At 53.4% G+C, this 14,319-nt stretch overlaps 1 protein-coding gene across 2 annotated transcripts; it reads left to right on the top strand.

Moving 5' to 3' along the window:
• The first annotated feature begins 1,258 nt into the window (after positions 1 to 1,258).
• RAPGEFL1 (Rap guanine nucleotide exchange factor like 1) lies at positions 1,259 to 13,149 on the top strand. Of its 2 annotated transcripts, XM_039873573.1 has the most exons (15): positions 1,263 to 2,180; positions 4,989 to 5,067; positions 5,926 to 6,061; positions 6,288 to 6,385; positions 8,081 to 8,193; positions 8,433 to 8,600; positions 9,269 to 9,366; positions 9,465 to 9,587; positions 10,143 to 10,321; positions 10,415 to 10,505; positions 11,028 to 11,078; positions 11,419 to 11,506; positions 11,694 to 11,758; positions 12,142 to 12,196; positions 12,442 to 13,145. In XM_039873573.1, exons 1-15 carry the CDS (start codon positions 1,661 to 1,663, stop codon positions 12,564 to 12,566), a joined length of 1,989 nt encoding a protein of 662 aa, XP_039729507.1. In that variant the 5' UTR covers positions 1,263 to 1,660; the 3' UTR covers positions 12,567 to 13,145. The 2 variants fall into 2 exon arrangements, with proteins under 2 accessions (XP_039729508.1, XP_039729507.1); XM_039873574.1 differs by lacking the exon at positions 8,433 to 8,600 and having other exon boundaries at positions 1,259 to 2,180; positions 12,442 to 13,149.
• The last annotated feature ends 1,170 nt before the right edge of the window (positions 13,150 to 14,319 follow it).

Raw genomic sequence — 14,319 nt, 5'->3', positions numbered from 1 at the left:
AGCCACTGCAACCAGTTTCCCCCCTTAACCTTGGAGATATTGGGGTACCTAATCAAGGGAGCCCAGGAAGCTGATACTTGGATATTTATTCCAGCTTCTTAGCCAAAATTGTGCTCTCCCCTATTTACCGTTTCCTTTCTAAATCCACACAGATGGATGTGCAAGCTTTATTTCTGTGAACACATGCTCTAGCACGCATAGGACCAGATATGCACACTAACACATGTGTAGTACACAGTAGTACACACCCTGTTCAGTCCTACCACCACTCCCAGCCTTTCGCATTCCTGTCCCGCCTGGTTGGTGCACAGTAAACGGGTGGGGCATTGTCCAAGGAGCCTCAACCCATCTGGAACCTAGTGCCACTCCCCAACCTTGTTACCTTAACTTGGTGTGCTTACACTGAATGTGTCTCTTTATCCCCCTACTCCTTCTGGGGCAGTGTACTCTTAGGGACAGAATGCTCCCGGCATAGGCATCAGGAATAAGAATTATTTGGATTGCAAATTTGGCACCACTTCCCCACTCCACAGTTGCGTCAACCCCGGGGGGGTTCTCTATATTTGATGATGTCAGCTGCCAGTTCTGGAGCTTGTCACTCATCTCCATGGCCCTGTTTCCTCCTGCTGCCAGCTGGGCTTAGGTGCCCTTGTGCTTCGGTCTCCTCCCCCTACCTACTGCCTTTTCTCACCCCAACTAGACCTGCTACAACCTGCTGCTCCTCACCTGGCTCCAACCTGCCTGCCAGTACTTGCCTCTCACAGGCCAGGCTTTCACCATCTATTGTGCCCTACCAGAAAGGGCAGATGGGTGCCTCCCCCAGAGCCAATGACAATCCATCCAAGGCCTTCCCAGCCCTTCTTACAAGAAGAGAGATAAAGACCACATGTTCCTGTATGGCAACAGAGCACACTATCCAGGTTGAGAGTTATGGACACCCAACCAGCAATCTTTGTAAGCCTCACCTGAGTACAAGTAGCCTGGTTCTTTGAAATAATACTAAAGAGTCCTTGTAAGCCCCCAAGCCAGAATCCCTCTCCATTGGTTATTCATTTCCCTACCCTCACCCTTAATTTCTGCATCTGCTCTGAACACTTCATCCAATGCTATTCAAGCCCTTACTGCTGCCCTTGTGATCATCCCCAACACCCAAGTTCAAGCCTAGCGCTGCCCAGGGGACGGACCCAGGAAGGACAGGGGCGGGGACTGGGCGGGGACTGGAGGAGGGGGTGCGGTCTCAATTCTGCCACCTTCCCCCGCCCCCTCTTCCCCCCCGGTCAGAAGCGCAGCCGCCGCTGCTGTCGCGGCCGCGTCCTCTCAGGCTTGCGCTCCGCCCGCTGCCTCTGCCGCCGCAGCCCGGCCCAGGAACGCAGAGCCCGGGCACTGGCCCCGGAGCCTACCCACCCTTTGGATCCCGTGCCGGCTGCAGGCGGCATGAGGCGCCGCTAAGAACGGGTACTCCTTCCCTCTGGCACCTCCCCCGGCCACTGGCCACTGGACTCCGGCCAGCGAGCCTCAGGCACCTCTGGCCCCCAAACCGGCGCCTAGCACGGCCCTCTGCTCTGCCCCTCCGGCTCTGAGCATCGTGTCCCCGCCCCCCCCGCCCGCGCCTGGGACACCTGGGTCCCCCGGCGGCCCCTAGGAGAGGGGTGGGGGGGGCATGAAGCCGCTGGAGAAATTTCTGAAGAAACAGACGTCGCAGCTGGCGGGGCGAACGGTGGCTGGAGGTCCCGGCGGGGTTCCGGGGAGCTGCGGCGGGCCTGGAGGGGGTGGCGGACCTGGCGGGGGCGGCGGTCCAGCGGGGGGACCGCGGCCGCTGCAGCGGCGTCAGAGCGTGTCTCGACTGCTGCTCCCAGCTTTCCTACGGGAGCCCCCCGCTGAGCCGGGGCTGGAGCCGCCCCCGGAGGAAGAAGGGGGAGAACCGGCAGGGGTCGCAGAGGAGCTTGGCAGTGGGGGACCCTGTTGGCTGCAGCTAGAGGAGGTGCCGGGACCTGGACCTCTCGGGGGAGGGGGGCCCCTGCGCTCCCCTTCCTCGTACTCCTCCGATGAGCTTTCCCCCAGCGAGCCCCTGACTTCCCCGCCCTGGGCCCCCCTGGGCGCCCCTGAGCGGCCAGAGCATCTTCTAAACCGGGTCCTGGAGCGGCTGGCCGGAGGGGCCACCAGGGACAGCGCAGCCTCAGGTAAGGAGTTGGCCGGCTCATTCATCCTGGAGTAAGGGATTGTCACCTGGTTCCTCTTCCTTGCCCTTGGAAAGTAGGGGTGGCTCTGTGCTGGAGCCTAGGTGGGGGATTGAATGGTCAGCTGAAGTGGGGTAGAGGCCCATCAGAGGAACAGACCCTTCCACAGAAGAGAAGTGGCAGAGCCATCTTCCTCCCTATAGCAGACTCAACCACAGCTGGAGAAGCTGAACCTCTTTCTCTCCTTAAGCCACCCTTCCTTTCCCCTGGACATTTTATCCAGTCTCATGGGTCCCTGATATTGATTACCTCCTTCTGGGGCCCCAAAATTGGAGCCTGACACACTAAGATGGAGGCTGCCCGGAGCAGCCCATGCCACCCCCCCACCCCCCCAGAGGTGCCCAAGCCTGAAAGACCTTCCAGGATTCCCCAAATCTGTTTAGAAGCCCAGAGCAGAGGGCTGGCCCACTCAGTGAGGCAACACCAGACAGGCACAGGGCTCAAGCTGCCTTTTGGGCTTTGGCAAAGGGATACACTGTCCTTAGTAGCTTGTGGGTAAGGAAGCATTCTAGTTTTCTAGTTGGAGGCTGACTCAGAGGTGGTGTTGGGGGAGAGCCGGCTGGGCAGACATCAGGGCCCTGCAGCATTCAGGGGGGTCTGAGCCCCTCCAACTCCCGCCCTTTCCATGGCAGGCCTCAGCACACAGCCTCTTTCAGAAATAATAACCACACCCTGAGAGGCTTATTCCCTAAACGATGATGCTATTTCACCACTCCCCACCAGCAGCCCTACTAAGGGGACTTTGAGGAAACTGAAGCCCCAAATGGCTGGTTAGTGGTTGAAATAGAAGACCTGTGGGTCTTTAGGTCTAGCTCTCAGCATTTCACTAAGCCTAGCAGGGTTTGGGGATTGGGAGCCTTGGTTGAAGATCTCAAGGGGGGTTTCATACTTTGCTCTCAGATCTCTGCAGGGAGCCCTAGCTTAGGTGTGTAGAATGGGGCTCCACTCCCTTAGATTTTTCTCAAGACCAGGGTCCTTTCCTTTGGTTCAGGCTGTAGCTGCCCTGGGGAGCTGACACCTTTTGGATTTAATTAGAAAAGTATCAGACACACACAGCTCTCCTAACCATAACTTCCCACCTACACCACACACCCTGTGTCTCTATGACACATTCCCTGGGGAGGCTGTGCATTGGACCAGAGCCTGCCTTGGAAGAGACAGATGCCAAACTGTAGCCCCCACAGCAATATCATCCCTACTCTGCCCCATGCTCCTCTTCCTTTGCTCTGGCTTACCTCTCCCGTGGGATAAAGAGTATAGGAAGGATGTTGGGCACCCCTATTCCTAGTCCCCATCCCTGGAGCTGGACATCAAGGTGAGGGAGAAGAGAGGCTCTCAGACTCACTTTAAGAACACAGCGGGATAGCTGGACAGAAAAGGAAAAGGAGAAACTGTCTTTATGATGCCTGGTGCCACAGACTTTGCTCAGTCTCCCCTGTGGAAGACTCCTGAATTGATTGTCACCTGTATTATCTGGCCTGGCAAGTTGGATTCCCAGAGTAACTGGTTTGGGAAAACCCAGACCAGTCCCAGAGTGAATAAGAATAAGCTTAACCTGCCACTCTGATATTCTCTAATGTAACTAATGTTCTCAAGCCGTTTTAGTTACCTCCCAGGGTGTGTGGGAGCAGGGACTTACAGAAGGTACCCCAAACTAGCCAGTCTCTTAAACATCTAAGCAGCCCATCTGACCCACTGGTTCTACCCTGACACTCTACTTGCCTCAGGAACAAAGGGAAGTGTAGGTTCTTAGTCCAGGCAAGGCCCTTCCAGCCCTGGGCCTTGGTTTCTCAAAATGAAAGAGTTGAAGTAGAGGATCTTGTGTTCTTCTCCTTCTATATCTTGATGGCTAGAATTGGAGGCCAGGGGATGGTGAGCCAAGGGCCAATAGAAACCTTGGTTTTGTCCTGAGGCAGTGCCTGCCTGGGGACCTGGCCCTAACCTGTCCTGGTGAAGACACCTGGCTCCCTCCCTACACCCAGCCTGTCTGTGTGTGCCAGGCGGCCCTGCCCCACCCCAGGGCTGGCTGCAAGTCAGGGCGACCTTGTACCTGGCTGACTGGCTGAGCCAGGCCCAGATGGGGGTGTGGAGGGGGAAAGGGTAGTAGGAGGAGCCAGACTCCTCTACCTTCCATCATTAACCCTTCCATCTCTGGGCATCTAGAGGACTCAGGGTTTCCTTTTTTTAAAGGCTTTGGGATCAAAGAGATGGCAGTCCTCCCTCTCTCTTTTAATGGGGCTGGTTCTCACCTGCCTAGCTGGAACTCAAAGCTATTAAGTAGGGAGTGGGGAGGGGAGGAGGGATACCTGTGTACACACACCCTGCTGACCCTGACCTCTGTATTTGGAAGTTCTCTTTGTCTAGAGACCCTTCTGTGAGCTACCTCTTTGGGAGCAGGGGGCAGATCTTAGGCTTGGTGTATTATCTGACCAGCTTCCTACACACATTGAAGAGAAGTGGGTGTGGCCATTGAAGGGTGCCCCCTCCCTCCCCTCCAGCTGCCTTGGCAGCTGCCAACCCCACCCCCGCAGCGGCTGCCCAGAGCCTTCACACGTGTGCGTGGGTGTGTGTGTGTGTGTGTGTGTGTGCGCGCGCGCACGTGCGTTCACAGAGCATGACGGGGCAGGTGGCTGGGGCTCCAGTCTGGCAAACGAGGACTCACCCTTAGAGGCAAGAGAGGGGCGTGGTGAGTGCCCAGCTGGGTCCTGGAAGTGCCCTTCTGACATCAGTGGCGCCAATTGTTCTCTACAGATATCCTGCTGGATGACATCGTCCTCACCCATTCTCTCTTCCTCCCTACGGAGAAATTTCTGCAGGAGCTACACCAGTAATATCCTTTCGTGGAGCTAGCAAAAGGAGTGGTCAGGAGGGACTCATTATCTCCATCTCACACATGATGTCAGGGCCTAAGCTCTCCCTGAGAAAACATACTTGGGTTTTAGCCCCAGTTTTTCTACTCACCAGCTGTGTGACCTTGGGCAAATCACCTAACCTCCTGAGGCCTCAGTTTCCTATTCTGTAAAATGGGAGTAAATAGCACCTGCTCTGCCTACGTGTGGGCTGGGGCTGCTGTGGAGATAGATCTGATAGCAGATGTGGGAGTGCTTGGTAGATTGCAAAGCCCTGTACAAATGTAAGGTGTTATTATTCTATGAAGAATGCCTCTTTCCCCACTGAATTGTTACTCTAAACATCTGGTTGCCCAGTGAGTTATTACAGGGTCTGATGTAAACATCAGGTCACGGCTTCATTAGGGTCTACTAGAGACAAGCCACTGGCTGGGCTATGCATAGGGTCTCATTTAAGCATAGGGCCTCTCACTGAGTTATTTTAGGACCTAATTGTAACTGTCAGGCCACTGACTAGACTATCATAGGCTCTCTTTGAAACACCAGGCCTTACATTGAGGCATGGTCAGGTTTGTGGCTTTTATCAGCCTCCTATTCAGGTGTGGGCTGGTCAGAGGTTGGGTGGGTCCAGTGAGGGTATCCTCAAGAGAAATTCTCTGCCTACTCTGAGGAAAAACCTAGGTTGGGGCATGAGGGGTCTTGGTTCCAGGGACCCCTGGATCTCCTTTCTCCCTGGCCCCAAACTTAGAGAATATTCGGAGGTAGCTTAGCCTCTCATCTCCCTTCCTGGTTTCCTCAGGTCTGCCTGCCCAGAACTTTTTTCTTAACTTAGGGGTCAGCTTTGTTTGGGCAGGAGGCATGGAAGGCCCTGAGGGGCTGGGCCGGAAGCAGGCCTGTCTAGCCATGCTCCTTCATTTCTTGGACACCTACCAGGGGCTGCTGCAGGAGGAAGAGGGGGCCGGCCATATCATCAAGGTGGGACTGGGAAGAGAAGGTGGGTGAGCAGGCTATTAGCTCTGGAAGGGGTCCCCTTTGAAGGAGCCATACTCGTCAAGCGGGGTACTGGAAGAAAAAGATGTCAGTGGGCCCTAGCTTATATGGCTCTTCTATGCTTGAAGGCATAGAGACGCTGCCCCAGCCCTTACAGAGAGTAATGCTTGGGATGAGACCCCTGCCCTTACCTCTCTCCTCCTCTCCCCAGGATCTGTATCTGCTGATTATGAAGGATGAGTCCCTTTATCAGGACCTCCGTGAGGACACACTGAGGCTGCACCAGCTTGTGGAAACAGTGGAGCTAAAGTGAGGGGAATGGGTTGGGGAAGGGGACAGGAAAGAAGTCCTCCATGTTCCTGTCTTACAGGAGCTGCCTCTGGCCTTGCGGCTCCAATATGGTTTTATATCAGTCCCTTTCTCTTACTGGAGAGTAGCACAAAGCACTGTCTCAAATCGCTTTTTTGTCCATTCTCCCATCCATTTATTTGTCAGTCTAATGGTGTACTGGTAAATATTTAACAATGAGCACGTCAGGAAAAAGGACCCTGATTTGTAGCTTTTGCTGATTTCTATGGTGGAAATTCTCTTACCATACCTGATTTCAGGCTATCCACATGACATCACGGAATGTGAAGTTGGGAAGAGATGTGCAGGCCATTATGTAGGATTTTTACCTTACAAATAATGTAGATATAAATAACCTGAAGAGCATAGATAATAGTGAAATGTAGTAAAATAATTAAGAAATTACTTTTTCAGTAATAATTTGGCTGTAAGATTAGAAACACACACATATTTTTTAATGGCTTTATTTAAAAACCAGTTAGCAAAATCCTCCAAAATTTAAAAATGCACATTCATGAGACAATGTGAGCTGGCTTTAGAACACCACTGCATGCAAGCATGCATGCATGCATGCATGCATCCATCCATCTAGCCATCCATCCATCCCCTTCGGCCCTTTCATTTGCTCTCCACTCCATCCCCACCACTACAACCCTTGTTTAGGCCTCATTATCTCTCACCTGGATTATTGCTACAGCCTCCTATCCAGGGCTTCAGTGTATGGTCTTGTGTCCTCTCCTTTCTTATGTTGACACCAGAGAGATCTTTCCAACTTGACATCATGCTCCTGTTTCAAAAACATCCATGGCTCCCCATTGCCTACAAGACAAAGCTTCAACATCCTAGCACAGTATTTAGAACTCTTCTCTTTCTGCCTTCTGCTAATCCTTCCCATTTCATCTCCCACATCCCCCTATACCCATGACATTTCCTATATACCCCATTCCCTGAACTCCGGTGCTTTCTCAACTATATGGTTTATTCCAGAAGGACCTCCTCCCACCCCCTCCTCTTCCTGTTCTTTAAGGGCTAGGTCAAATCCCATCTTCTTAATGAAAGCTTCCCAGATCCTCTTTTTAGGAGTAGCTTTCTCCCTCCCCCATACCAACATAACTCTCCTTGTACCTTTGTTATAATACCTAACACCTCCCGCCTTATGTTAGAAGTAGCTGAGTGCACATCTGTCTCTCTCCCAGACTGTGAAGTCCTTGCTGGCAAAATTCAGCAAATAGCTGGTGACTTACACCTACCATGTGCCAAGCAATGTGCTGGGCCTGGAGGATGAAAAAAAAATTCAGTAAGAACTAATCCCAGCCCTCAAAAGCTCTCAATCTTGTAGAAGAGATAAGACATGAACCTAAACAAATATTAGCTGAGGCAAAAAAAAAAAGAAAAGAAAAGAAAAAAGAAAAAGTAACCTATCCTGCTGAGTGGGATGAATCAGAGAAGAATTCATAGAAGAGGTGGCATTTGATTTGGGTCACTCAGACAGTTGTCCCTGCTGGCCATTGTCCTCTCTTCTGATCCCCTTCACCATTCTCTGAACCTGACACCACTGCCTCCTTGACCTAGTTCTGATATCCTTGCTTGATGTAGCCTGCCTGGCGCTCCATATGCCTGGCAGTGCTTCCTGATGCCTAGCTGTATCCATGCCAGGATCCCAGAGGAGACTCAGCCACCCAGCAAGCAGGTGAAGCCACTCTTTCGCCACTTCCGTCGGATAGACTCCTGTCTGCAGACCCGAGTGGCCTTCCGGGGCTCCGATGAGAGTGAGTGTGGACATTAGGAGGGGCAGGGGTCTCTGGGTCTTGGGACCCCTCTGTTGAATGTCCCTGGGTAGTAGAACCATTCTTTTTACTGCATCTTTCTCAGAGGCCAACCAATATAGGGTTAGGGGTGGGTTGGGATGGGGAACAGAGGTGCCCTGGACGAGACTGTGCCAGTGCTGCCATTCTGCCTTCCGATAAAAAACAAAAAAACAAAAAAACACCTTCCTGTCTCTGTCCAGTCTTCTGCCGGGTCTACATGCCTGACCACTCTTATGTGACCATACGCAGCCGCCTCTCAGCGTCTGTGCAGGACATTTTGGGCTCTGTGACGGAGAAACTGCAGTACTCGGAAGAGCCTGCGGGGCGTGAGGATTCTCTCATCCTGGTAGCTGTGGCCTCCTCTGGAGGTGAGGGTCAGGAAGAGCTGGGCTGGGGCCCAGGAGAGAAACTCACAAGCTTAGTGCCCTGGAGTGGGGCAAAACTGACTTTTAGGCCCTGGCTACTCAGAACCAGCCACCAAATGAGCATCATTTGGGAGCTTTTTAAAAATGCAGCATTTCAGACCTGCTGATTTGGAATGTAACTTTTAACAAGATCCCCAGTCTATTCTATGAACATCAAAGTTTAGGAAGCACTGGTCCAGGATACTTGGATGATGATCTGGGTGCCTGCCTCTAACTCGCCTTAGGACCTAGTCCTTTAACCCCCTCAAGTACCTAAGGATCCTATGTTTCCAATTTCTGTGGAAAGGCAAAAAGCCTGCAGTGTAACCATAGCCTTATTTCCTTCTATCATGGGGAAAATAAATCCTGCTTTTCCAGTGTCACAGGGATGAAAGAATGAGAGAAGGGCTGAGAAAGAACATTGGGAGCAAAAAAGAGGTTATAAATGCAAAAGAAATCGTTATTTGAAAAACTTGAGGGAAACACGGCATACACTGGTGATAACACAAATCCCATTAGTCTAGAATGTGTCTATGCAGGTGAGGAGTTTCTGAATGGGATGGAGACAGTGGCTGGGATGTGTGAGGGTGCAGGTGGCCGGGGCTGAGGCAGAGCAGCTCGTTCTTCTGCAGAAAAGGTCCTTCTCCAGCCGACCGAAGACTGTGTCTTCACCACATTGGGCATCAACAGCCACCTATTTGCCTGCACTCGAGACAGCTATGAGTCCCTGGTAAGAATGTCTTCACAAGGCCTTGGCGGGACCGAGGACTGTGAGGATCTGTGAGCAGAAACTCAGAAGCCCAGACCTGTGCCCCTGCCTGCCACCAGGTGCCGCTCCCTGAGGAAATCCAGGTCTCCCCTGGAGACACCGAGATCCACCGAGTGGAGCCTGAGGACATAGCCAACCACCTTACTGCCTTCCACTGGGAGCTGTTCAGATGTGTGCACGAGGTGGGCACTGAGGCTGGTGCTGTGCTGGGGGCCTGGAGGGAGAAATGTGCCAAATGTGGGGGCTTGGAGGGAGGCAGTGTCTGCAGCTGAAGTCCCAGTTTAGAAAGCTCACTTTGCAGCATGCCCTCCAGCAATGCACTGTAGAACCTTTCTAAGCCTTTGTTCCTGCATCTGAGAAAAAAAAAAAAAAAAGCCAGCAGAGAGAGAGAACCCCTAGCATGATGGTTCAGGGCCCAAGTGCTGCGTACAATGAACTTGACCCATGGTTTGTATTTGAAAAATATTCACTATTAAAGAAATAAAGCAATGACTATAACGTCTATCAGGTGGTTCAAGTGCCCGGCACCTAGTAAATTCTCAATAGATAGTGGAATATTATTCACGTTGGTTGTTTTTTTCCCCCATCTCTGTCGCATCTTGTCCTGTCTCCGTTTTTTCTATTTTCTACTCCTCCCGCCCCCGCCCTCCTGCCTTTCTGTCCTCACCATTTTGCACTGCCATCTTCCCACCCACTCCCCCTACGCCCTGGCCGCCCCTTCACCACCGTGGGTGCAGCTGGAGTTCGTGGACTACGTGTTCCACGGGGAGCGCGGCCGCCGGGAGACCGCTAACCTGGAGCTGCTGCTGCAGCGCTGCAGTGAGGTCACCCACTGGGTGGCCACCGAGGTGCTACTCTGCGAGGCCGCGGGCAAGCGCGCGCAGCTGCTCAAAAAGTTCATCAAGATTGCTGCCATGTGAGTGCGGCTGGCTGGGGAGCCCAAGCGCGGACATCGGGCCTGCAACCGGGCCACCTGAGCGCCCACTGACCCCTTCTCCCAACCCCGCAGCTGCAAGCAGAATCAGGACCTGCTGTCCTTCTACGCCGTGGTTATGGGACTGGACAACGCCGCGGTCAGCCGCCTGAGGCTCACCTGGGAGGTGATGCGACCTCTTCCCTTTCCTCTGCTCCCGTGTATGCTGGCCCACCTGGGGATCTTGGCCTCCAGCCTCAGTCTTGACATCCTGGGCTCACCCCAGTTGGAAGGAGGCGCCCTCTTCTGGCAGATAGAATCCAGGGCTCACAGCTGGGCTAACCGCCCCTGTCCTCGCGCAGATTAGGAACAAGGCAGAATCCCGCCTGAGTGGGAGGGCAGGCAGCCCAGGCCAGGTCGCTGATTTGGCTGTTGGATTTCAGCGCGCACTCAGTGAGGCACCGTGGTGCATGGCACATGCATAAGCAGAGACCTTTATTTCTCCTGAATAATTCATTCCTCTGGGCTGCTTCCAGCTCCCCAGACCCATCCGAGGGTGGCTCCACTTCCGCACTCACCTGCTTCCCAGCCTTCTTCAAGACACTCAGACCCTTTCCTCCTCTAACACCTGGGGATTAGTCAGAAGCTCCCATAAAACCCAAGGAGCTCCTTTCTGACATTCCTTCTCCTTCCTTCAAACTCTCTGCAGAAGCTGCCAGGGAAATTCAAGAACTTGTTCCGCAAATTTGAGAACTTGACAGTAAGTGGGTTTGGCTCTTTTATCTGCCCCTGGACTTGTACCCCAGAGACTCTCTGTTCCCATAAACGTCCCTCAAGCTTCCCTTTCAAGGTTTTTAGTGCCTAGGACCCCCCACCCACACCCCCACCACTACCATGCTGGAGGATTGTTACGCTGTTTCCCCTGGAGGAGCGGGGAGAGTAGTCAAGCTCCACCCCAGCACACTCCCAGCACACATCCATTCACACTCCTATCTGATTGGAGATGTTAGCTAGGGCAGGGGGATGAGGGAGGGAATGGGGGATGTCTTTGGGGTACACTGGCCTATCTGTCCCTTTATCCCTCTTCCGTGGAATGCCAGGACCCTTGCAGGAACCACAAAAGCTACCGAGACGTGATCTCCAAGATGAAAGCCCCCGTGATTCCTTTCGTGCCTCTGATTCTCAAAGGTGAGTGTCTTCCCAAATTGTGCTCCTCTATCCACATTCTTCATGCCCCAGTTCTGACTCTCAGTCCCCTCCCAACTCTGCTCTGAGTGCCCAGAGGAGAGGAGGTCCCCAAGACTGAGTGAATTCCAAGGGAGGGGAAGGTCCCTTTGGACTGCCTCTCTTACTTTATTCTCTCCCCATCCCCTAGACCTGACTTTCCTGCATGAAGGGAGTAAGACCCTTGTGGATGGTTTGGTGAACATCGAGAAGCTGGTGAGTGGCACTGACAGCCCCAATCCCATGAGTTGGGGGGCTGGCATCCTCCCCCTCTCCTGGCACCCCCCCCTAAAGACAGCAGCCTTTCTCCATGGTGCCCAGCTTGCCTGACAGACTCCCAGCTATCTTCCTGGTGGCATCACTGTGGCAACCCACCCACGGGTGGCAAAGCTAACAGGCAACTTGAGGGGCAACTCTACCTCCCCCTCATCTGGCATCCTATTATGCCCATTTCTTTGGTTTTTCAGAGACCCTCCAGAATTGGGGACTGGAGGAAGTAAAACCAACAGAGATGGAGGTTGAAGGAAGGGGAGCATGAGGTGGGGGTGGGGGGAGCATCTTTCTGCCCTTTGCAGGCCTCATTCCTTGTCCTCTCGCAGCATTCAGTGGCCGAAAAAGTGAGGACAGTCCGCAAATACCGGAGCCGGCCCCTTTGTGAGTATATGGGGTTCTGAGAGCATTACAAGTAGAGCTTTGACTAAGTGGGACAGTTCCGGGGAGAATTCCCAGTTCAAATGTTTATTTCCTTAAACTCGTCAGTCCTCCATTCTCTCCTTGGCCTCCCCAGGGGCCCTCCTGCCCAACACCTGCCCCGATCTGCACCCTTCTCCTCTGGCTGGTATGTGTATAGAGGAAGAAGAGAGACTAGCAGCCTGATCCCCTCTCTCTTGACATTCCAGGCCTGGATATGGAGGCATCCCCCCATCACCTGCAGACCAAGGCTTATGTACGCCAGTTCCAAGTCATCGACAACCAGAACCTCCTCTTTGAGCTTTCCTACAAGCTGGAGGCTAATAGTCAGTGAGAACAGAGGTTTTAGTCGGTCCCCACCAGGGTCCTCAGGCACCTGGCACTCAAGCACTTTGCACGAAGTCCCAACCCACCTCTGACATCTTTCCCTTGGAACAACTTCCCGCCCCACGTGGAAGAGTTGGATGAACTGACGCCTAGACTCATAAGCCTGTTCATCCTGCTGAAGTCCTCTCCCTCTTGCTCCTTTAAGCAAAACTATACTCTGCTGGTTCCTGCTTTTGCAGGAAAAGGGGGCAGAGAGCTTCTTCCTCTGTCCCCTCCCATCGAGGTCTGTTCCAGAGATAGAGTTTGCAACCTCCTCTTCCCAAGCAAGAAGGAAAGCTGTCCACCCTCCACATCTCCCTCGCAGAGCGGAATTTGGGGGCAGGACTGGCAGCCTTCCTCTCCACCACCAGTCCGGCTTCTCCCTGGTCAGGACTGTACCCGCCCCCCTGAATATTATATTGCCTGTGTGTGTGTGTGTGTGTGTGTGTGTGTGTGTGTGTCCCTTTAAGAGGAGTATCTGGTAATTGAGGAGGATGTTGTGTGTGCTGGGTGGAGAGGGGGTCTTTTTGTTTGGTGCTACCCTTGTCTACTCTGCCCTGGGTCGGTGTGTGTGTGGGTGCTTTCCGCTCCCCCCCACTCCTGCTCAGTTCCTCGTGCTGCCCTGCAATCCCAGGCTTGTGGGTGAAGCTGCTTGTGACAGGGAGCAGCAGCAGGCAGGAGTGTTTACCCATCTGCTCTTTTGAGTCCCCCAGTCAGGCCTCCTGAAGGTCCATGGGTGGGCTCCAATGGGAGGATAAAGGATGCTCAGGGAAACACAGGCCTCGGCTGCCTATGGGACCCTCCCTCTGTGTTACAGTGGGGTAGGGCATGGTGGTATCAGGAGGTAGGCGTGCCTGCTGCCCATACTCTTGCTTCTGGGGTGTCTCACTGCTAAGAAGGGAGTTATCATCCCTCTTCTGGCTCTGTGTGTGACACCAAGAACATGATCTCTATCCCCTTCCCTGTTTTGACTCCCCCTTGGTCTTCCTCATCAAAGCTGGGGTGGGATGGACTCTTGTACCTGGGGCAGGCAGACCCCCAAAGTGGGGGGGGAGGGAATAGCAGAGACAGTAAAGGCAAACTGGACTCTAGTGATGCCTTTATTACCTCTCTGCTTCCCCTCCCTCTCCCATCATGGGCTTCTAGGGCTGAGGGGTGCAGGGGCTCCTGGCAGCTACTGGGTGAGGTGTCCTGGCACAGTCTCACCCTCTTTCCCTTCTGAAGAGGCAGCAGCGGCAGCAGCAGCAAAATCAGTTGCTGCTCCTGCTCTGAGGGTGTATATATTTTTTATCAAAAGCTCTGGAATTGTAAATTTATTTTTTAAAACTAAGAGGGAAAGAGCCTTGTATCATATGTAAACAATGTATCATAGATTATGTTGTACAGTCCCTTTTATACAGTGGCCTGTCTTGTTCCTGCCACAAAAAATATCTATGGATTCCTCACCCCCACCCCCAAAAACACAGAAGCTGTGTCCCACCCCCTCCTTTTCTTCCAGACAGTGACCAAGGCCCCCCTCCTGCTTCCTGCCTCTTTCTTACAATTGCAGATGCCCCATCCTCTCCCTGCAGCCCCGACCCCTCTCCGCAGCCTTCTTACTCCAGCTCCCACAATCTCCACGAACGCTGGGGCCCACTGGTCCGGTCTTGGCTGCTGCCCTCTCCTAGCCTTGACACCTGCCCTGCTGCCTCCCAAGGGGCTCCCGGACCCCTCCCTGTGCC

The sequence above is a fragment of the Pteropus medius genome, unplaced genomic scaffold (genome assembly GCF_902729225.1).
Source record: "Pteropus medius unplaced genomic scaffold, Ma_sr-lr_union100, whole genome shotgun sequence".
In the NCBI taxonomy this organism is placed as follows: Eukaryota; Metazoa; Chordata; class Mammalia; order Chiroptera; family Pteropodidae; genus Pteropus; species Pteropus medius.
Note: the sequence above shows the minus strand (reverse complement) of the source record. Positions and strands in the feature narration are given on the sequence as shown.

Bases quoted from the DNA above. Each gene is read 5' to 3' on its own strand.
- RAPGEFL1 (XM_039873573.1), top strand. From the start codon at position 1,661: ATGAAGCCGCTGGAGAAATTTCTGAAGAAACAGACGTCGCAGCTGGCG. The intron at 6,062-6,287 runs GTGGGACTGGGA...TCCTCTCCCCAG, and splicing joins GGGCCGGCCATATCATCAAG to GATCTGTATCTGCTGATTAT. The intron at 10,506-11,027 runs GTGATGCGACCT...AACTCTCTGCAG, and splicing joins GCCTGAGGCTCACCTGGGAG to AAGCTGCCAGGGAAATTCAA.